Source organism: Capra hircus, chromosome 25 (genome assembly GCF_001704415.2).
Source record: "Capra hircus breed San Clemente chromosome 25, ASM170441v1, whole genome shotgun sequence".
Classification (NCBI taxonomy): domain Eukaryota; kingdom Metazoa; phylum Chordata; class Mammalia; order Artiodactyla; family Bovidae; genus Capra; species Capra hircus.
In genome coordinates this window covers 19,046,392-19,071,329 of record NC_030832.1, presented here as the reverse complement: position 1 = coordinate 19,071,329, position 24,938 = coordinate 19,046,392, and the positions used below count along the sequence as shown (strand labels likewise).

The 24,938-nt window shown below is 38.5% G+C and overlaps 1 protein-coding gene across 1 annotated transcript in view; it reads right to left on the bottom strand.

Moving 5' to 3' along the window:
• Nucleotides 1–24,938, bottom strand: part of LOC102180560 (ATP-binding cassette sub-family A member 3-like) — a 268,750-nt gene that overhangs the window by 199,861 nt on the left and 43,951 nt on the right. The window contains exons 5-7 of the mRNA XM_018039865.1: nt 16,627–16,886; nt 605–721; nt 171–288 (exon numbers count right to left, since the gene is read on the bottom strand). Of these exons, the coding sequence (XP_017895354.1) occupies nt 171–288; nt 605–721; nt 16,627–16,886 (495 nt within the window). The remainder of the gene's footprint in view (nt 1–170; nt 289–604; nt 722–16,626; nt 16,887–24,938) is intronic.

The window sequence follows — 24,938 nt, the reverse complement described above, 5'->3', positions numbered from 1 at the left end:
CTCAAATCACTTCACGTTTATATGGCATGTATATTTTTAGACAAATTTAGAATGCAAGCAGAAGCTCTATATGAAGTGGCAACTAAAACTTAGAAGAAACTACCATATAAAATCCTCTTTTAGTCAATTGAAACAGTTAAAATGTTTCACAGAGGGAGTCTTGTACTCACTTTTACTGAAGAATGTGGTAATCAGAAAGCCGAAGGTTATGGTGGCCACGACAAAACACAGGAAAAAGACAAAGATGAGGGACGGGTCACTGTTTCTGAGGATAACTATAGGTACAATCTACAACACAATTGTGAAACCAGTTTAGTCACACTGGAAGTGGTGCCACAGGAAAACAAGGAGGTGAAATAAAACAGCCTTAACACATTTCCGTACCCGCAAGTGAAATGGCAAAATCTAACTAAATAACTCATTTCCCACAGAAGGGATCAATGGTTTGTGTCTGCTGATAGACTGAGCAGCTTCTGAATTCCCCAGAGGGTCAATGATAAACACATCTATTCTTTTGCAACCCAAACCACGCAGCTCCCACCCACAATTATTTTATCCCTCTCAAAGTGTAGCTGCAGCATGATGCATTCAAACAGATACTTGCCTTGACACATAAAATCACGCACAGTATACAGACGATAATTAAAAACATCAGAAGGAACGTGACAAAATAAGATGCCCAGAGCATACCATTACTGAGCCCTATCATGAACTGGTACTCCTGTGGGAGAGTCAACACAGAACAAATACCGTGAAAGTGATATTTTCAAAACACAATCACAAATATTATCTGACTTAATCCCCATAAAAACTTATGTAGGTTAAATATCATTATTGTCATTCTGCAAAGAAACCAAGTCTCAGAATAGTCAAATGACCTGATCGGAATCATTTAACCTAGTGAATGACAATGCTGTGATTTCCAAACCGGAATTTTGAGTAACTTACCAGTTATGGTTCTAATCTAAGAAACAGTTCATTAGAAATTTAAAACATAAAATCTAGGATCACTTTTCTCGTTATGATGTCTCAGAACATATTGGAAGAAAGTAAATAACTTTTAATGTTATTATAGATGAAAGCAGGGAAATCTACAGCCCATGGGCCAAATCCAGTCTGCCTCATATTTTTTGTAAATAAAGTTTTGTTGACACATAGCCATGCTCATTCACTTCTGTATTGTCTGTGGCTGCTTTCATCCTACAACAGTAGAGTTGATAGTTGTGAAATGGTCTGTAGAACCTAAAATATTATACTGTCTTATACAGGAAAAGTTTGCAAATCTCTAATTTAAACCAAACCCCTCCAATTTTACAGATCAGAAAACCAGACCCAGAGAGGGTAAGTTGCTTTTACAAATTTATACAGCAGCAAACTCCCTGCTCTGTGCTCCTCCTGTTCTATCATGCTGCTTCTCCTTATTTCAGAGGCTACTTTTCCCTGGACAAGCACAGACTGGAGACAGACTCCCTGTGTTTGAATCCTGACTTGCCCCTTGGCAATAAAAAGACCTTAAGCCAGCTCCTTTACCTCTCTCTGTCTCAGTGTCCTCATTTATGAATACTAAAATTTGAATAAAACTATGAGCAAGAAAGAGTTCACAGTTTTAGCAATGAGTTTCATAAACTATAATTCATCAGAAGTCAATGGATACAGACACTTGATATTTCAAGTTTTAACAAAGGCAGATCAAAATTTAGTTACAAGATGATCATTTTAATTTAAACAGCTATTTAACAAAGCAAAATTAGTGGTAGTAGTTTCCAGGGGTGATTAAAAATAGATGTTTCCTACTATATTTGATTGCTTTCCAATGTCCTTGCAATGAATTAAGGTACATTTTATTATGCAAAGGAACCATATAAGGAAATAAAGTATTAATTAAGAGATTGTAAAACTTTAAAATAACAGATTTACTAAGAATTGGTGACAAAATAGTCCTTTGAAGCCAGTTTCAACAAAAAAATCAAAACGAGAAAGTTGACAGTGAAGTAATTTACATGACACCAAAACCTCACAGGCAGCCAAACTTTAATGTGGAGATGTGTAATGTCCACATGCACACACTGAGAGAAAGAAAACAGAGAAAAATACACTAAATCTTAGATTTTGCATCTGGGTGAGTAACACAGGGATTTATGACAGATAGTCTTGTTTTCCATGTCTATTTTGTTTTTTATTAAACATGCACTGTAATAGCCATGATATTTTAAAAGAAAAATAATTTGGAATTCAGTGCCTGTATTTTCAACCACTAAGGAATTGAAACTGACTAAAATAAAGCAGCCAGGCTTCCCTGGTGACTCAGTGGTAAAGAATCTGCTGCCAATGCAGGAGATGTGGGTTCCATCCCTGGGTTGGGAAGATCCCCTGGAGAAGGAAATGGCAATCCAATCCAGTATTCTTGCCTGGAAAATCTCATGGACAGAGGAGTTGGTGGGCCACAGTCTATGGGGTCGCAAAAGAGTCAAACACAACTTAGTGACTAAACAACAAAGTAACAGCTAAGCCAAGACCCTTAGATAGGAGGACACTGTCTCTATTGTTCCCTCATACAAGATATCTAATAGAAAACAAAACATTCAGAGAATGCTTCCCCTTCTGAGCTATATGGGGCAAATGGGACCAGATTTACCCTCCAGCTAGAAACAATGAGAGAGAGAGAGAGAGAGAGAGAGAGAGAGAGAGAGAGAGAGAGAGAGAGAGAATGGAATAATACAGCCATAGAAAATATGGAACTCTTGCATTCACAACATGAATGGACTTTGAGGGTGTTATGCCTAGGGAAATGAGTCAGATGGAGAAAGTTAAGCACTGTATGATATTACTTGCATATGAAATCTAAGAAAAATCTTATATGAAATATCAAGAACAGATTGGTGTTTGCCAGAGGTCTGTGGTGGGGGATGGGTGAAGGTGGTTAATAGTTACAAATTTCCAGTTACAAGATAAATATGTCCTGGGAATTAATGCATAGCACAATGATAACAGTTAACTGTACAGTGTTGTATATTGAAAGTTGCTAAGAAAGCAATCTCAAAAAGTTCTCACCACACACATACAAAACATATTAATATATGGTGATGGATATTACCTAAATTTATTGTGTAATCATTTCACAAGGCATGCATATATTAAATCATTATGTTGTATACCTAAAACAAATACAAATGTTATACATCAATTATACTTCAATTAAAAATAAAAATGATTGATGTAAAGTGACAGTTAATTTTTAAGACATCTTAATTTCCATGACCTGGTGATAAAGGACAGTAATCCTTTAGAGGAGAGAAACATTGAGATAAGCCTATGCTCACCCAGCTAGTTGCTAACTAGTTGCCCGGCTAACTGGAGTGAGAACCCAGCAATGTCCCTGACAGGAGAAGACAGGGCTGGGAATCCAGGGAGGACAAAGTGGTTGAAGTTTGCACAGCCAAATAACAGGGTTAATCAGAGACAGATTTCCAGAGATCTTTGGAAGGCGCTCTTATAGACTTCTTAGTATTCACCAGCATATATGTGTGAGAAATGTCCCAGGGTAGTGAAAAGAACCATTTTAAGGATTAGAGATAAAAATATCTAGAGCTCACATTTGCCTAGAAATATTTCTTGTTTTCCCCAAAGAGTAAAACCATGTAATTTATAGGTCATAGGTAGACTATAAGGATTTTGTGTTCATACTGTGTTAATACAGTATTTATAGGTCATAGGTAGGCTGCTGGTGCTGCTAAGTCACTTCAGTCGTGTCCGACTCCGTGTGACCCCACAGACGGCAGCCCACCAGGCTCCCCTATCCCTGGGATTCTCCAGGCAAGAACACTGGAGTGGGCTGCAATTTCCTTCTCCAATGCATGAAAGTGAAAAGTGAAAGTAAAGTCGCTCAGTCATGTCTGACTCTTAGCGACCCCATGGACTGCAGCCTATCAGGCTCCTCCGTCCATGGGATTTTCCAAGCAAGAGTATTGGAGTGGGGTGCCATTGCCTTCTTTGCATAGGTAGGCTATCTATAAGGATTTTGTGTTAATATAGATTTAGCTGTAGACCTGCATTTCTTAACCTCAGTACTACTGGAAACATATTCAGTGCAAAATATTGTCCTAAGTGCCTCATATACATTGGGACTTCTCACTTAGTGGTATTTCTATTTTGGAGTAATTCCTCATTGTACATTATAGAATGTTTAACAGCATCCTTGGCCTCAGCTTACTAGGTGCCAGTAGCAATAGTTCTCACTGTATTAATGTCTTTTAGTTCAGTTCAGTCACTCAATCATGTCCGACTCTTTGCAACTTCATGCATCACAGCACGCCAGGCCTCCCTGTCCATCACCAACTCCTGGAGTTCACTCAAACTCACGTCCATCGAGTCCATGATGCCATCCAGCCATCTCATCCTCTGTTGTCCCCTTCTCCTCCTGCCCCAAATCCCTCCCAGCATCAGAGTCTTTTCCAATGAGTCAACTCTTTGCATGAGGTGGCCAAAGTACTGGAGTTTCAGCTTTAGCATCATTCCTTCCAAAGAACACCCAGGGCTAATCTTCTTTAGAATGGACTGGTTGGATCTCCTTGCAGTCCAAGGGACTCTCAGTTTAGTCTAACACCACAGTTCAAAAGCATCAATTCTTCGGTGCTCAGCTTTCTTCACAGTCCAACTCTCACATCCATACATGACCACAGGAAAGACCATAGCCTTGACTAGACAGACCTTAGTTGACAAAGTAATGTCTCTGCTTTTCAATATGCTATCTAGGTTGGTCATAATTTTTTTTCCAAGGAGTGAGCATCTTTTAATTTCATGGCTGCAATCACCATCTGAAGTGATTTTGGAGCCCCAAAAACTAAAGTCTGACACTGTTTCCACTGTTTCCCCATCTATTTCCCATGAAGTGATGGGACCAGATGCCATGATCTTCATTTTTTGAATGTTGAGCTTGAAGCCAACTTTTTCACTCTCCTCTTTCACTTTCATCAAGAGGCATTTTAGTTCCTCTTCACTTACTTCCATAAGGGTGGTGTCATCTGCATATCTGAGGTTATTGATATTTCTCCCGACAATCTTGATTCCAGCTTGTGCTTCCTCCAGGCCAGCATTTCTCATGATGTACTCTGCATATAAGTTAAATAAGCAGGGTGACTATATACAGCCTTGATGTATTCCTTTTCCTATTTGGAAGCAGTTTGTTGTTCCATGTCCAGTTCTAACTGTTGCTTCCTGACCTGCATATAGGTTTCTCAAGAGGCAGGTCACGTGGTTTGGTATTCCCATCTCTTTCAGATTCCCATCACCAGATGGTCAACACCAAAATCAGAGTGATTATATTCTTTGCAGCCAAAGATGGAGAAGCTCTATACAGTCAGCAAAAACAAGACCGGGAGCGGACTGTGGCTCAGATCATGAGCTCATTATTGCCAAATTCAGACTTAAATTGAAGAAAGTAGGGAAAACCACTAGACCATTCAGGTATGAACTAAATCAAATACCTTATGATTATACAATGGAAGTGAGAAACAGATTTAAGGGACTAGATCTGATAGATAGAGTGCCTGATGAAGTATGAACGGAGGTTCATGACATTGTACAGGAGACAGGGATCAAGACCATCCCCATGGAAAAGAAATGCAAAAAAGCAAAATGGCTGTCTGGGAAGGCCTTACAAATAGCTGTGAAAAGAAGAGAAGTGAAAAGCAAAGGAGAAAAGGAAAGATATAAGCATATGAATGCAGAATTCCAAAGAATAGCAGGAAGAGATAAGAAAGCCTTCCTCAGTGATCAATGCAAAGTAATAGAGGAAAACAACAGAATGAGGAAGACTAGAGATCTCTTCAAGAAAATTAGAGATACCAAGGGAACATTTCATGCAAAGATGGGCTCAATAAAGGACAGAAATGGTGTGGACCTAACAGAAGCAGAAGATATTAAGAAGAGGTGGCAAGAATACACAGAAGAACTGTACAAAAAAGATCTTCACGACCCAGATAATCATGATGGTGTGATCACTGATCTAGAGCCAGACATCCTGGAATGTGAAGTCAAGTGGACCTTAGAAAGCATCACTACGAACAAAGCTGGTGGAGGTGATGGAATTCCAGTGGTGCTATTTCAAATCCTGAAAGATGATGCTGTGAAAGTGCCGTACTCAATATGCCAGCAAATTTGGAAAATGCAACAGTGGCCACAGGACTGGAAAAGGTCAGTTTTCATTCCAATCCCAAAGAAAGGCAATGCCAAAGAATGCTCAAACTACTACACGATTGCACTCATCTCACACGCTAGAAAAGTAATGCTCAAAATTCTCCAAGCCAGGCTTCAGTAATACGTGAACCATGAACTTCCAGATGTTCAAGCTGGTTTTAGAAAAGGCAGAGGAACCAGAGATCAAATTGCCAACATCCACTGGATCATCGAAAAAGCAAGAGAGTTCCACAAAAACATCTATTTCTGCTTTACTGACTATGCCAAAGCCTTTGACTGTGTGAATCACAATAAACTGTGGAAAATTAAATCTTTAGACATTACCAAATGTCCTCTGGGAGCAAACTTGCCCCCAGATGAGTTGCCTGGTGTCCTGGAATAAATGCCGGTCTTGTTCTACATATTAGAAATTTAAAAGCAATACTCCAAAGAACAATATTGTTTCCAGATTACTTAACTCAGTCTCAAAATAAAACTGAGGAATATAGAATACAGAAAAATCCAAGTCTCAACAAAATAATATTTACAATGTCTGACCTCCAATTAAAAACTTACCAGGTATGACATGCAGTTTCAGAGTTGGGCCTAATGTCTCTACCCTTTGGTGTTCACAATTCTTTGTGAACTCCCCTTGTATGAATGGGTCATGCAAGTTGTTTTAACCAACAGAATGTGGCAAGAGTGATTAAATGTCACTTCTGTGATTATGTTACAAGGATTATAGCACTTGTCCCACTCTGAGACTCTCTCCCTTGCTAAATTTGATGATGCTGTTGGCCATTTTAGAAGGACCTAACGTTATTGAGGCAAATTGTTGAGGGTAGTATCTGGCCCACAGCCAAAAAGGAACTAAAATATTCAGTACTACAACCATAAGGAACTGAATTCTACCAACAACTACATAAGCTTAAAAGTGATTCTTCTCCTAGTTGAGGTTCAGTGAGTTTACATGTGTGTGTGCTCAGTTGTGCCCAACTCTTTGTAATCCTGTGGACTGTATAACCTACCAAGCTCCTCTGTCCATGGAATTTTCCAGACAATACTGGAGTGGGTTGCCATTTTCTTCTCCAGGGAATTTTCCCAACCCATGGATTGAACTCACATCTCTTGCATCTTCTGCATTGGCAGGCATATTCCTTACAACTGTGCCACTTGGAAAGCCCCAGTGAGTCTATATCCTTGGGTAATACCTTGATTGCAATCTTGCAGAAAACCCAGCTAAGCCTTCCTTGACTTCAACACACAAAAAGTGTGAAATAAAAAATGTGTGCTGTTAGAAACTATTAACTCAGGTAATACTGTTAAACAGCAATAAAAATATTAAAATCTATAAATCTACACTAAAAAGTTTAAAATCTAATCTACAGATACAAAAAGCTCCAGGAAATCTAAGCACAGGAAACTTGAAAAAAAACAGACCAAAGCATACCATAGTCAAATTCCTGAAAACTAGGGGAAAAAAGAAGAAGAAGAAATCTTAAAAAGGAGATTAAAAAAGGATATATTATGTACAGATGGGCAGAAATACCCATCTTATTTGAAGCAACAAGACAATAGGTCAGATATTAAAGTACTCAAGCAAAATCATTGCCTTAGAATTCTTAACACAATTTAAGTATCTTTCAAAAATGATAGCAAAATAAAGACCTTGCCAAACATGCAAAAACTGAAATAATAAATCAACAGAGGAATAGCATTACCAAAAATAAAAAAGGAAATCCATCAGGCAGAAGGAATATATAAGAAGATATAAAGATGAATCTGGACCTGCTCAAGGGAAAAACAAGACAAGAAATGAGAGTGACATTTGTTGTTCAGTAGCTAAGTTGTGTCCAACTCTTTGTGACCCCATGGACTGCAGCACAACAGGTTTCCCTCTCCTTCACTGTTTCCTGGAGTTTGTTCAAACTCATGTCCATTGAGTCAGTGATGCCAACCAACCATCTCATCCTCTGTTGTTCCTGACTCTTCCTGCCCTCAATCTTTCCCAGTATCAGGGTATTTTCAAATGAGTTGTCTCTTTGCATCAGGAGGCCGAACTATTGGAGCTTCGGCTTCAGCATCAGTCCTTCCAATGAATATTCAGGGTTGATTTCCTTTAGGAAAGACTGGTTTGATCTCCTTATCGTCCAAGAGTCTTCTCCAACATCACAGTTCGAAAGCATCAATGCTTCAGTACTCAGCCTCATTTATGGTCCAACTCTCACATTTGTACATGACTACTGGAAAAACCTGCAGTGATTTTAGAGTCAAAGGAAATAAAATCTGCCATGGTTTCCACTTTTTCCTCATCTATTTGCCATAGAGTGATGGGACTGGATGCCATGATCTTAGTTTTGTGAATGTTGAGTTTTAAGCCAGCTGCTTCACTCTACTCTATCATCCTCAACAAGAGATTCTAGTTCCTCTTCACATTTTGCCTTTAGAGGGGTATTATCTGCATATTTGTCTGGAGAAGGAAATGGCAATCCACTCCAGTACTCTTGCCTGGAAAATCCTATGGATGGAGGAGCCTGGTGGGCTGCAGTCCATGGGGTCACAAAGAGTCACATGACTGAGCAATTTCACTTCACTCACTTCACTTGCTTCATACTTTATCAATGGAGAAGGAAATGGCAACCCACTCCAGTATTCTTGCCTGGAGAATCCCATGGACAGAGGAGCCTGGCAGGCCATGGTCCATGGGGTCACAAAGAGTTGGATATGACTGAGGTGACTAAGCAATGCATCTGCATATTTGAGGTTGTTGATATTTCTTCTGGCAATCTTGATTCCTGCTTGTGATTAATCCAGCCCAGTATTTCGCATGATGTACTCTGCATATAAGTTACATAAGCAGGATGACAACATACAGCCTTGACATACTCCTTTCCCAATTTTGAAGAAAGTATAAAACCTTTTTCCTTACTCTTTAAATCTTAAAATCTTCTACCTTGTTATTCAAATATCTTTAGAAATGTAATTGGTTTTTTTTAACCAAAAATCATAGCAATATATTGTGAGGAAGCAAAATATATGACAAAATGGCAAATGTGAATAATATAAACCTAAACCAACTGTGAAAATTACACAACTTATTACCAGAGAATTACAACTAATAAGAAAACAAAGTTAAATTGAATAAATAGTAATCAAAATGATTACTTTTGTGTAATCTCAAAAACAACAGAATGATCTCTGTTCATTTCCATGGCAAACCACTCAGTATCACAATAAGCCAAGTCTATGACCCAACCACTAATGATGAAGAAGTTGAAGTTGAATGGTTCTATGAAGACGTACAAGAACTTCTAGAGCTAACACTGAAAAAGATGTCCTTTTAATTATAGGGGACTGGAATGCAAAAGTAGGCCATCAAGAGATACCTGGAGTAACAGGCAGGCTTGGCCTTAGAGTACAAAATGAAGCAAGGCAAAGGCTAACATTTCCCAAGAGAATGCACTGGTCATAGCAAACACTCTCTTCCAACAACACAAGAGATGACTCTACATGGACATCACCAGATGGTCAATACTGAAATCAGATTGATTGTATTTTTTGTAGCTGAAGATGAAGATCTCTACAGTTAGCAAAAACAAGACCAAGAGCTGACTTGTTTGCCAGATCATAAACTCCTTATTGCAAAATGCAGACTTAAATTGAAGAACATAGAGAAAACCACCAGGCCTTTCAGGTATGACCTAAATCAAATTTCTTGTGATTATACAGTGAAAGTAACAAATCGATTCAAGGGATTAGATCTGATAGAGTGCCTGAAGAACTAGGGATGGAGGTTCATAACATTGTACAAGATGCAGTGATCAAAATCATCCCCAAGAAAAGCAAATGTAAAAAGGTAAAATGGTTGTCCAAGGAGGCCTTACAAAGAGCTGAAAAAAGAAGTGAAAGACCAAGGAGAAAAAGAAAGATATAACCACCTGAATGAAGAGTTCCAAAGAATAGCAAGGAGAGATAAGAATGCCTTTTTAAGTGAAAGTGAAGTAGCTCAGTCGTGTCCTACTCTTTGCAACCCGTCGACTGTAGCCCACCAAGCTCCTCCGTCCATGGGATTCCCCAGGCAAGAATACTGGAGTGGGTTGCCATTTCCTTCTCCAGGGGATCTTCCTGACCCAGGGATTGAACCCAGGTCTCCCACATTGTAGGCAGACACTTTAACCTCTGCACCACCAGGGAAGCCCCAAAGTGAAAGTGAAGTCGCTAAGTCATGCTCGACTCTTTGCGAGCCTATGGATAGTAGCCTGCACCAAGGTCCTCCATCCATGGGATTTTCAAGGCAAGAGTACTGGAGTAGGTTGCCATTTCCTTCTCCAGGGAATCTTCCCAACCCAAGGATCGAACCCAGGTAGACAGACGCTTTACCGTCTGAGCCACCAGGGAAGTCCTTTTTAAGTGAACGTTTAAAAGAAATAGAGGAAAACAATAGAATGGGAAAGACTAGAGAGCTCTTAAAGAAAATTAGAGACACCAAGGGAACATTTCATGCAAAGAGATGCACTATAAAGGACAGAAACTGTATGGGCCTAAGAGAAGCAGAAGATAATAAGAATAGGTGGTAAGAATATATAGAATAACTATATAAGAGAGATCTTAATGACCCAGATAACAATGATGGTGTGATCACTCACCTAGAACCAAACATCCTGGAGTGTGAAGTCAAGTGGGCCTTAGGAAGCATCACTATAAACAAAGCTAGTGGAGGTGATGAAATTCCACCTGAGCTATTTCAAATCCTAAAAGATGATGCTATTAAAGTGCTGCTCAATATGCCAGCAAATTTGGAAAATTCAGCAGTGCCCACAGGACTGGAAAAGGTCATTTTTTATTTCAATACCAAATAAGGGAAATGTCAAAGAATGTTCAAATTACTGCACAACTGCACTCATTTCACATGGTAGCAAAGTATTGTTCAAAATCCTTCCAGTTACTTCAACAGTATGTGAGCCCAGAATATCCAGATGTACAAGCTGGATTTAAAAAGGCAGAGGAACCAGAGATCAAACTGCAAGCATCCATTGGATCATAGGAAAAGGAAGAGAATTCCAGAAGAACATCTACTACACTAAAGTCCTTGACTGTGTCGATCACAACAAACTGTGGAAAATTCTTAAATTTTACCAGACCACCTGACCTGCTTCCTGAGAAACCTCTATGCAGGTCAAGAAACAATCATTGGAATCAGACAAGCAACAACGGACTGGTTCCAAATTGGGAAAGTATTGTCACCCAGCTTATTTAACTTATATGCAGAGTATATTATGAGAATAGCCAGGCTGGATAAAGCACAAGCTGGAATCAAGATTGTGGGGAGAAATATCAGTAACTTCAGATATGCAGATAACACCACCCTTATGGCAGAAAGCAAAGAGGGAATAAAGAGCTTCATGATGAAAGTGAAAGAAGAGAGTGAAAAAGCTTGCTTAAAACTCAACATTCAAAATGAAGATCATGACATCCTGTCCCATCACTTCATAGCAAACAGATGGGGAAACAATGGAACAGTGACCGACTTTTTTCTCTTGGACTCCAAAATCACTGTGGACAGTGACTGCAGACATAAAATTAAAAGGCACTTACTCCTTGGGAAAAAAAGCTATGACAAACCTGGATAGCATATTAAAAAGAAGAGACATTACTCTGCTGACAAAGTTGTGTATAGTCAAAGCTATGGTTTTTCCAGTAGTCATGTACAGATGTGAGAGCTGGACAATAAAAAAGGCTTAGGGCCAAAAAATTGATGCCTTTGAACTGTGGTGTTGGAAAAGACACTTGAGAGTTCCTTGGACAGTAAGGAGATCGAACTAGTCAATCCTAAACGAAATCAACTGTGAATATCCACTGAAAGGACTAATGCTGGAGCTGAAGCTCCAATGCTCTGGTCACCTGATGGGAAAAACTGACTCATTGGAAAAGACCCTGATGCTGGGAAAAATTGAAGGCATGAAGAGAAGTGGACCACAGAGGATGAGATGGTTGGATAGCATCACCGACTCAGTGGCTATGTGTTTGAGTAAACTCTGGGAGATGGTGAAGGACAGGGAAGCCTGACATATTGCGGTCTATTTAGGTCACAAAGAGTCAGACACAACTGAGCAACTGAACAACAACAACAAAATCTTTAAACAAGTTGGAAGAGATAATCATTAGAAATCCACACACACCTAACAAAAAAGTACTTCAGCCTGGAAGGACTGAAAAATACAGCCTAAGCAAAGCTTACATGCTAAGACTTTATCAGGAGGTTCATTCATAGAATAGCAAGAATGAGAGAATTAAGATGTGAAGGAGAGAAAAAAAAAATTGAATGTAATGTGTTTAGCATACTGGCCACAGGCTGATAAAAAGAAATGTATTCAAATGCTATTATTCCACTAAGTCAAATGGAAGCATCAGGCCTTAAGATAGTCCACTGCAGGGAGAAAGGCAACGAAATTTATTTATGTCAACTCTTTATTATCTCTTCACTCCATGGTCAAAGTTCAGTTGGCTGGTTGACAACTTCCCTGAGTTTCTGAGTTGGGTGACCTGAAGAATCCATGAAGCCACTGTGGATGAAAGATCCCTCACTCCATGACACAAGCTCTTTCTTTGAGCCCAGAAATGAATAGAACTAGCTCCCAATGCAGGAATAACATTTGCCATTCCAAACCCTGTTCCTTAGAAGGGAGTTTAAAACAACCAGCAATGTTATTAATAGAAGACAAGGTGATAACATTGGTGGACAGGCTCTCTGTGAAGAAATAAGTCAAGTCATGCAAAACAGGTGAAAATAAGCAAATCCCATGTACTGGGTCCCCTACATGTAACATCAACATGTATAAAGCTAAAACTGACAATTAAAAGGAAAAATTAGACAACTCAACTTAGAGGGGTGGGAATGGGTGGGAGGTTGGAGGGAGATTCAAGAGGGAGAGGACATATGTACACCTATGGTTAATTTATGTTGATGTAAAATAGAAATTGAACCAATATTATAAACCAATCATCAATCAATTAAAAATAAATAAATATTTAAAAATAATGGGGAACACATGTACACCCATGGTGGATTCATGCTGATGTATGGCAAAACCAATACAATATTATAAAGTAAAAAATAATAATAATAAACATAAAGGTAGATATTTACTATACTTCTCACAATAACTGATAACAACTAATAGATAAAACGAACATGAACAATGTGAATAACAATATTGATGTAATATGTACAGAAAACTGCACCCTTTTAATGCTCAGCACAAATTGTTTTTCAGTGCACATGTGATAACATAACATTTGTTAAAATTGGCTATATTCTAGCCCATAAAGCATGTTTCAATAAAATTTTAAAAATCTGAAATAAAAGACTGGCACCTAGTATGTTATTGTGTTTTTTAAACACATTAAAAACCATTCTGTTCTATTAAGTTCACAATTGTGAGCTTCAAAATCTGCTGAATGATCCTTGATCAAAATACAGATTACAAACATTCAAGGAACATTTTCATTCTTTTCATAGAATGGTCTGAGAATTGTATTTTCTTTGGCTTCCAAACCAGAGGTTAATGATTTAGTAAATGTGGATGTATGTTAATTGAATGTCCTCTTTAGGGAAAGATTACCTATACCTTTCATTGATATCTGTGAAGATTTCTTTATTTCAACCACATCAACTAATAGTGATGACTTCCATTGCTATTACGAAGACACATCAGGATCTTAACAAACTGCTAGCTTTTGATCCTTAAAAAGCAACTTGTAACACTATTTTAAACTTATAATGGTCCTTGAAATTTTATAAATGTCCTATGGGTCAAAGAAAAAATTAACAAAGAAATTAGAAACTATTATGAAATATATGATAAAGAAAACATTGTATTTCAACTTATAGGTTGTAACAAAAGTTGATTTGACTTAAATTTAGAGGCTTATGTGCAAAGATTAGAAAAAAAGAAGGTCTAAAGAACAATAAGGAAGAGAATGTAGGGAAACTCAGCCAGCAAAAACTGGCCACAGAAAGCAGGAATCATAAAGGAAAAGACTTTATTACTTTAAATTTCAGAACTTTTACAAGTAAAAGACACCATTAAAGCAAGTTACAGGTTGGGAGAACACACTTGCAATACATACATCACATAAAGAGCTTGTATCCAAAATATATAAAGAATCAATGAAAATCAATGAGAAAAGACACAACCCAACAGAAAAGTGGGTTCAGTTCACAAAAGAGAATATCCATGTAGCCAAAAAGCATGTGAAAAAGTGTTCAACATCATTAGTTGACAAGGAAAATTAAATTCAATTAAAATTTAAATTAAAATTAAATTAAAACCACAATGAGTTTACCACTATACCCTTTTCAGAATGGTTGAAAGTTTAAAAGGCTAATACCACCAATTGTTGGCATACTTATGGAACAAGAGTAAAACTCTTTTACATTACTGATAAGAGAATGAATTGGCACAAATGAATTTTTTAGAAAAAAAATTCACTTTATTTAACAAGGTTGAAAATATGTATATTTTATACTCTACCAATCTTAATCTTTCCAGCAGAAAAATGTGCACATCTTCACCAAAATATATCCTTCAATAAAAAATAAATAAATTTAAAATAAAAAAGTATAAAAGGGAATATTTCACTGAGAGAAAAACTATTGCTAATATATTAGCATATATCTGTTTTTTTTCTCTGATACACATGCTTTTTGCAAAAATGGGATATCTGCATTGTTTCAGGATATGCTTTTTTTCATTTAACATTATATTGGGGGCCTCTCAACTCTTATTGAATAAACCTACAGCTTCATTAAAAAAAATATTCACATTGGTTTACTCTAATAGGCCAATACTTGAACAACTAAATATTCATCAGCAATAGTGACAAACTGTGGTATAGTCATAAAGTGTAACGCACAACAATGAAAATGGCCGCATTGCATCTATACAGAAAACGTCAATAGCTCCCACCGAAACAAAAGAATGGCTATTATATGGTTCTATTTAAATAAAGTTTTTAAACCAGGCAACACTAATATACAATTTTAGAATTTAAATAGTAACTATTTTTAGAGAAGAGAGATGTAGTTATTTAGATGGGATGCAAAGGGGTGTCCAGATTACAGGCAATATTCTATTTCTTGGCTGGAACAGTAGTTGTGAGTTCATGTTTCAAAAATCTGTACACATTGGTATGTATTTATTTTAATTCAAGTTTTTAAATGAAAAATCAAATAACAAATAATTTAAACTACATGATCAACATTTGTGTAACAGGTCCTGGAGACACAGAGAGAAAATTAGCAAGCTGAAGTTTAAAGTTGAAAATAGATTTCAAGGAGATTATTCACTAAGGAGGAAAAAAGAGAAAAATATGTGGTAGTCAGGGAAATGGCTAGATGATGAAAAATTAACAAGAGCTTGCAGTAGAAAATGACATTTCCAAACATGGAGAGAAAGGAACAGAATGTATGCTGGTTGACACACGCTGCACACAGGGGACAAAGGGAATGGAAAGATAACTAACCATTGATAGCTACATAATATTTCCTATGTGCTAACAATTAAGATCTCTTTAATTATCACACAACTCTATGTGGTAAGAGTATTTTTACCTCCATTTTACAAATGAGGCCCAGAGAAGTTAAGAAAGTTGCCCAAAAGTTATAGGGGTAGGAAATGGCAGTACTCAGGCGCTACATATACTATACTACACTGATAAGACTCAGGTTTCAACCTGGGTGATTTAGAGGGTGATACATGGCAACCCTGGAGAAGGCAATGGCACCCCACTCCAGTACTCTTGCCTGGAAAATCCCATGGATGGAGGAGCCTGGTAGGCTGCAGTCCATGGGGTCACTAGGAGTCGGACATGACTGAGCAACTTCACTTTCACTTTTCACTTTAATGCATTGGAGAAGGAAATGGCAACCCACTCCAGTGTTCTTGCCTGGAGAATCCCATGGGCAGAGCAGCATGGTGGGCTACAGTACAGGGTTGCAAATTAATGGATAGATGGATAAATTAATGGCTTTCTCTCTGACTTTAGAGCCACTGCTCTTTATAATATGATCTTGATTTGACTTGATATTAAAAAGATCCTCAAATCTTGGAATTGAAGTATATATTAGGGTCATAATTTATAAGCTTGTATGATTATTTCTTTTTTTGTTCATTTTATTCCAAAGAAGATTCAGGACATTTAATATATGATTTCTCTTCATAGTATTCTATTCAAATTTCATTAAAATTTCAAGCCAGATCAAGAATTTAGATAAAAGAAAAACACCAGCAAATGACAAATGACATAGTATATATATTCTATGCCCAATCTATATTTGTATATTGCTATAGTGTTATAATCATTCATTAGTAACAAATGTATAGACATAGTCCAAATCTATGCATAAATCTGTTCCACAGGCCCAAAATGAAACAAAGAAAGTGAATTTACCTTTAATCTGGTTTCCTTTTCCATAACAATGGTCCTGATAAGAGTAAGTTCACTTAGAGAAAATATAAGTAAAACTGCTAAAGGGAAGAGAGATAAAAAACTTAAAAAAAATTGATCTTTATAATAAGCAGGGTATGGAAATCTGCCAACAAAAATGGTGACATTTTCAAATAACATTTCCGCAGCTCTGCCGTTATGGTACACAATGATGGCCTTATCTAAGGCATGCTGCACAAGCAGGAATCCGTCTTTGTAGTACTCTAAGTGAAAAAACAAAGATTGCCAAGTTCAGTATATTAGGAAACAGCAAGGCAAGCACAGAAGGCAATTCAGGTAATTCGAAGTCTTTAACTCATAAAACAAAGCAAATTCACATAACTTATAATAGTTTTGAATATAAAGAGATAATAAATAGCATGGAATTGCATTACCACCTTCCCCAAACTAAAATACTTGCATCTAAATGTTACAGTTGGTTTATGCAGTATTATCAGTCAAAAAAAAAATGAGAATTCAAGGAAATATCAGATATACTTTTCTTCTTTTTAAAAATTTATTCTATTTTCATTTATTTTTAAAATTTAATCTCATTTATTTTAATAGCAGGCTAATTACAATATTGTATTGGTTTTGCCATTCATCAATATGAATCTGCCATGGGTGTACATGTGTTCCCCATCCTGAACCCCCCTCCCACCTCCTTCCCCGTATCATCCCTCTGGGTCATCCCAGTGCACCAGCCCCAAGCATCCTGTATCCTGCATCAAACCTGGACTGGCGATTCATTTCTTATATGATATTATACATGTTTCAATGCCATTCTCCAAAATCATCCCATCATCTCCCTTTCTCACAGAGTCCAAAATGCTGTTCTATACATCTGTGTCTCTTTTGCTGTCTCGCATACAGGATTATCATCACCATCTTTCTAAATTCCATATATATATGCATTAGTATACTGTATAAACTCAAAATGGATTAAAGATCTAAACATAAGACCCAAAACTATAAAACTCCTAGAGGAGAACATAGGCAAAACACTCTCCGACATAAATCACAGCAGGATCCTCTATGACCCACCTCCCAGAATATTGGAAATAAAAGCAAAAATAAATGTGATCTAATTAAAATCAAAGCTTCTGCATAACAAAGGAAACTATAAGCAAGATGAAAGACAGCCTTCAGGATGGGAGAAAATAATAGCAAATGAAGCAACTGACAAACAACTCATCTCAAAAATATACAAGCAACTCCTGCAGCTCAATTCCAGAAAAATAAATGATCCAATCAAAAAGCGGGCCAAAGAACTAAACAGACATTTCTCCAAAGAAGACATAAAGATGGCTAACAAACACACGAAAAGATGCTCAACATCACTCATTATCAGAGAAATGCAAATCAAAACCACAATGAGGTACCATTTCATGCCAGTCAGAATGGCTGAGATCCAAAATCTACAAGCAATAAATGCTGGAGAGGGTGTGGAGAAAAGGGAACCCTCTTACACTGTTGGTGGGAATGCAAACTAGTACAGCTACTATGGAGAACAGTATGGAGATTCCTTAAAAATCTGGAAATAGAACTGCCTTATGACCCAGCAATCCCACTGCTGGGCATACACACCAATTGAAAGAGACACGTGTACTCCAATGTTCATTGCAGCACTGTTTATAATAGCCAGGACATGGAAACAACCTAGATGTCCATCAGCAGATGAATGGATAAGAAAGCTGTGGTACGTATACACAATGGAGTATTACTCAGCCATTAAAAAGAATACATTTGAATCAGTTCTAATGAGGTGGATGAAACTGGAGCCTATAATACAGAGTGAAGTAAGCCAGAAAGGAAAACACCAGATATACTTTTCTATACCAGACACATGCATAGAAATTAAGCTTAAAACAAGATATGACATAATTCCATTTACAACAGTATTGAAAAGAATAAAATACATAGGAAGAAACTTAACCAAAGAGGTAAATTACTTGTACACTGAAAACGACAAAGCATTCCTGAAATTAATAAAGAAGACGTGAATAAATTAAAAGATATTCTGTGCTCATGAATTGGAAGACAATACTCATACTAATCAAGAGTTATATGCAAATTCAATATAATCTCTATCAAAACCCCAAATGCATTTTTGTAGAAATAAACAAAAATCCTAAAATCCAGATGAAACTGCAAAAGATTCTGAGTAGCCAAAATAATCCTGAGCAAGAAAAACACTTATTCTTGTAAGCTGGAGGACTCATATGTCCTGATTTTAAAATATATTAGGAAGTTACAGTAATCAAGAGTATGGTACTGGCATAAAGACAGACATAGAGACAAATGAAAAACAACAGATGACCCAGAAATAAACTCTCATATATGGTCAAATGATCTTTTCTAAGGGCATTGGGCAAAAAAATACAGTCTCTTCAAAAGAAATGGTGTTGGATAAACTGGAAGTCCACATGCAAAAAAAATGAATCTGGATCCTTACCTTATACCATAACCAAAAATTAAATGAAAATGGATTGAATATCTAAACACAAGACCTGACATTGTAAAACTCATCAGTTCAGTTCAGTTCAGTTTCTCAGTCGTGTCCGACTCTTTGCGACCCCATCAATTGCAGCATGCCAGGCCTCCCTGTCCATCACCAACTCCGGAGTTCACTCAGACTCACGTCCATCGAGTCAGTGATGCCATCCAGCCATCTCATCCTCTGTCATCCCCTTCTCCTCCTGCCCCCAATCCCTCCCAGCACTAGAGTCTTTTCCAATGAGTCAACTCTTTGCATGAGGCAGCCAAAGTACTGGAGCTTCAGCTTTAGCATCATTCCTTCCAAAGAAATCCCAGGGCTGATCTCCTTCAGAATGGATTGATTGGATCTCTTTGCAGACCAAGGCACTCTCAAGAGTCTTCTCCAACACTACAGTTCAAAAGCATCAATTCTTCAGTGCTCAGCCTTCTTCACAGTCCAACTCTCACATCCATACATGACCACAGGAAAAACCATAGCCTTGACTACACAGACCTTAGTCGGCAAAGTAATGTCTCTGCTTTTGAATATGCTATCTAGGTTGGTCATAACTTTTCTTCCAAGGAGTAAGCGTCTTTTAATTTTATGGCTGCAATCACCATCTGCAGTGATTTTGGAGCCCAAAAAGATAAAGTCTGACACTGTTTCCCCATCTATTTCCCAGGAAGTGATGGGACCAGATGCCATGATCTTAGTGTTCTGAATGTTGAGCTTGAAGCCAACTTTTTCACTTTCCACTTTCACTTTCTTCAAGAGGCTCTTTAGTTTCTCTTCACTTTCTGCCATAAGGGTGGTGTCATCTGCATATCTGAGGTTATTGATATTTCTCCCAGCAATCTTGATTCAGGCTTGTGTTTCTTCCAGTCCAGCATTTCTCATGATGTACTCTGCATAGAATTTAAATAAGCAGGGTGACAATATACAGCCTTGACATACTCCTTTTCCTATTTGAAACCAGTCTGTTGTTCCATATCCAGTTCTAACTGGTGCTTCCTGATCTGCATACAGATTTCTCAAGAGGCAGGTCAGGTGGTCTGGTATTCCCATCTATTTCAGAGTTTTCCACAGTTGATTGTGATCCACACAGTCAAAGGCTTTGGCATAGTCAATAAAGCAGAAATAGATGTTTTTTTGGAACGCTCTTGCTTTTTCCATGATCCAGCGGATGTTTAGAAGAAAACAAAGGCCAAATTATTCGTGACATTGGATTTGGTGATGATTTCTCAGACATGACATCAAAGCACCTGGACAAGCAAAAATAAACCAAGTAGACTACATCACACTTAAAAATGTTTCCACAGCAAAGGGAACAATCAACAGAATGAAAAGACAATTAATGAAATGGGAGAAAATATTTATAAACCATAAAATTTATAAAAGGCTAATATTCAGAATATATAAAGAACTTCTAAAACTCAACAACAACTAAACAACCATATTAAAAAATATGAATGACTTGAACAGATATTTCTTCAAAAAAATATACAAAGGGACAAAAAGCAAATGAAAAAAATAATCAAATTCACTAATCATCAGGGAAATACGTATCAAAACCACAAGATGCCACCTCACACCTGTCAGGATGGCCACATCCAAAAACAGAGAAAATAACAAATTTTGGTGAAGATGTAAGGCAATTGAAATCCTTGTGAACTACTGGCAGAAATATAAAATGGTGCACTTGCAATGGAAAACAGGATGGAGGTTTCTCAAAATATTACAAATAATTGCCATAAAATCCAATAGTTACATTTTTTGGAATATACAAAGAATTCAAAACAAGATCTCAATGAAATATCTGCACACACATATTCATTGTAGCATTATTCACAATAGCCAAGAGATGAGGCAACCTAAATGTTCTTTGATAGATAAATGGATAAACCAACTGTGGTATGTGTTTGTGTGTATACACCCCCGTGCCAAACAGGCTGAAGTTGAATGGTTCTATGATAACCTACACGACCTTCTAGAACTAACACCAAAAAAAGATATCCTTTTCATCATAAGAGACTGGAATGTAAAAGTAGGAAGTCAAGAGATACCTGGAATAACAGGCAAATTTGGCCTCAGAGTACAAAATGAAGCAGGGCAAAAGCTCACAGAGTTTTGCCAAGAGAATGGACTGATAATAACAAAAATCCTCTTCCAACAACACAAGAGACAACTCTAAACATGGACATTACCAGATGATCAATATCTCAATCAGATTAATTATATTCTTTGCAGTCAAAGATGGAGAAGTTCTACAGAGTCAGCAAAAGCAAGACCAGGAGCTGACTGTGGCTCGGATCATGAAATTCTTATTGCAAAATTCAGACTTAAATTGAAGAACATAGGGAAACCACTAGACCATTAGTGTATGACCTAAATCAAATCCCTTACAATTATACAGTGGAAGTGACAAATAGATTCAAGGGATTAGATCTGATAGACAGAGTGCCTAGAGAACTATGGATGGAGGTTCATGATATTGTACAGGAGATGGTGGCCTAATACCATCCCTAAGAAAAAGAAATGCAAAAGGGCAAAATGGTTGTCTGAGGAGGCCTTATGAATAGCTGAGAAAAAAAGAGAAGTGAAAGGCAAAGGAGAAAAGGAGAGATACACCCATCTGAATGCAAAGTTCCAAAGACCAGCAAGGAGAGAGAGAGAAAAAAAAACAACCCTTCCTAAGTGATCAATGGAAAGAAACAGAGGAAAACAATAGAAAGGGAAAGACTAGAGATCTCTTCAAGAAAATTAGAGACACCAAGGAAACATTTCATGCAAAGATGGGCTCAATAAAGGACAGAAATGGTATGGACATAAAAGAAGCAGAAGATATTAAGAAAAGATGGCAAGAATACACAGAAAAAAACTATACAAAAAAGATCTTGACCCATATAAGCACAATGGTGTAATCACTTACCTAGAGCCAGACATCCTGGAATGTGAAGTCAAGTGGGCCTTAGGAAGCATCACTACTAACAAAGCTAGTGGAGGTGATGGAATTCCAGTTGAGTTATTTCAAATCCTGAAAGATGATGCTCTGAAAGTGCTGTACTCAATATGCCAGCAAATTTGGAAAATGCAGCAGGGGCCACAGGACAGGAAAAGGTCAGTTTTCATTCCAATCCCAAAGAAAGACAATGCCAAAGAATGCTCAAACTCCTGCACAATTGCACCCATCTCACACACTAGCAAAGTAATGCTCAAAATTCTCCAAGCCAGGCTTCAGCAATACGTGAACCATGAACTTCCAGAAGTTCAAGCTGGATTTAGAAAAGGCAGAGGAACCAGAGACCAAATTGCCAACATCCATTGTATCACTGAAAAGCAAGAGAGTTCCACAAAAACATCTACTTTTGCTTTATTGACTATGTCAAAACCTTTGACTGTGTGGACCACAGCAAACTGTGGAAAATTCTTCAAGAGATGGGAATACCAGGCCACTTTACCTGCCTCCAGAGAAATCTGTATTCAGTCAAGAAGCATTAGTTAGAACAGTACATGGAACAATAGATTGGTTCCAAATTGGGAAAGGAGTACATCAAGGCTGTACATTGAAACCAGGCTTATTTAGCTTCCATGCAGAATGAATCATGCAAAATGCCAGGCTGGAATCAAGATTGCCAGGAGAAATATTAATAATCTCAGATATGCAGATGACACCACCCTTATGGCAGAAAGCAAAGAGGAACTAAAGAGCCTCTTGATGAAAGTGAAAGAGGAGAATAAAAAAGCTGGCTTAAAACCCAGCATTCAAAAGACTAAGATCATGGCATCTGATCCCATCACTTCATGGCAAATAGGTGATGAAACAATGACAGATTTTATTTTCTTGGCCTCCAAAATCACTGCAGATGGCAACAACAGCCATGAAATTAAAAGATGCTTGCTCCTTGAAAGAAAAGCTCTGACCAACCTAGACAGCATATTAAAAAGCAGAGACATTACTTTGCCAACAAAGATCCATCTAATCAAAGCTATGGTTTTTCCAGTAGTCATGTATGGATGTGAGAGTTGGACTATAAAGAAAGCTGAGTGCCGAAGAACTGATGCTTTTGAACTGTGTGTTGGAGAAGATTCTTGAGAGTCCCTTGGACTGCAAGGAGATCAAACCAGTCAATCCTAAAGGAAATCAGTCTTGAATATTCGTTGGAAGGACTGATGCTGAAGCTGAAACCCCAGTACTTTGGCCACCTGATGTGAAGAGCTGATTCATTTGAAAAGACCCTGATTCTGGGAAAGATTGAAGGCAGGAAGAGGAGATGATGGAAGATGAGATGGTTGAATGACATCACTGACTTTCTGGACATGAGTTAGAGCAAGCTCCAGAAGTTGGTGATGGACAGGGAAGCCTGGCATGCTGCAGCCTATGGGGTCACAAAGAGTTGGACACGACTGAGCAACTGAACTGAAATGACCTATGATGGAATATTATTCAGCCTTGAAAAAGAAGAAAATTCTGTTATATGCTGCTGCTGCTGCAGCTAAGTCGCTTCAGTTGTGTCCCACTCTGTGTGACCCCATAGACGGCAGCCCACCAGGCTCCCTCATCCCTGGGATTTTCCAGGCAAGAATACTGGAGTGGGTTGCCATTTCCTTTTCCAATGCATGAAAGTGAAAAGTGAAAGTGAAGTCGCTCAGTCATGTCCGACCCTTTGCGACCCATGGACTGCAGCCTACCAGGCTCCTCTGTCCATGGGATTTTGCAGGCAAGAGTACTGGAGTGCCTACTCAAAAAGATGGTGGAGGAATAGGACGGGAAGACCACTTTTTCCCTCACAAATTCCTCAAAAGAACATTTCAATGCTGAGCAAACTCCACAAAACAACTTCTGTAGGCTGGCAGAGGACATCAGGCAACCACAAAAGCAGACCATTGTCTTCAAAAACAGGTAGGAAAAAATATAAAAGATGAGAAAGGAGACAAAGGAGGTGGGGAGGGAGCTCCTTCCCAGGAAGGGAAGCCCGTCCTGGGAAGGGAATTTTAAGAAGAGAGGTTTCCATACACCAGGAAACACTCTCCCTGCCGAGTCTGTGGCAAGCCTTGGAAACACAGAGGGCAACATAACAGGAAGGGAAAAATAAATAAATAATTAAAACCAACAGATTACAAGCCCAACAGTAATTCCCCCAGCGGAAAAGCAGCACAGACGCCTGCATCCGCCATTGGGAAGTGGGGGCAGGGCAGGGACGCGTGGGAGGCGCGGGCTGCAGTGCTTTGTAAGAATCGGGCAGGAACGCCCCACGGGCAACCAGAACGATCTAACTTGGGCTAGCAAACCAGACTGTGGGATAGCTACCGCACGAAAAGCTTGAACATAAGACACTGCCAGGACCGAGCACAGAACAAAGGATGGAACGGAATAAGCTAGCTGCAGACCATCCCCCGCCGGTGACAGGCAGCCAGAGCTGTAAGGACTGGAAAGGGGTAATTGGAGACCCAGAGAGACTTTACTTACCTAACTGCAAGCAGGCTTCTTTGCTAAGACTTCTGGGGGTGCTGGACGGTCACCATCTGCCTCACGGGGGGCGCCAGCGGTCCACCCAGAAAGCTGAGCAGCAGTGGCAGAAAAGGTGACAAGTCGCGGCGATCGCGCTCGCCAAACTCCTGAGCTACTCGGACCTGGGAAGGGCACAAAGCGCAGTCCCAGCCGAATCTGTGCCTCTGAGGGCTGCCTGAGCGCCGAACCTGAGCGGCTTGGACCGGGGGAAGTGCACGCAGCCTAGGGCCGGCCCCAGATGGTTCCCGGCTGAGCATCGTAGAGCCGGAGCAGTTTGTGTGCCACGAG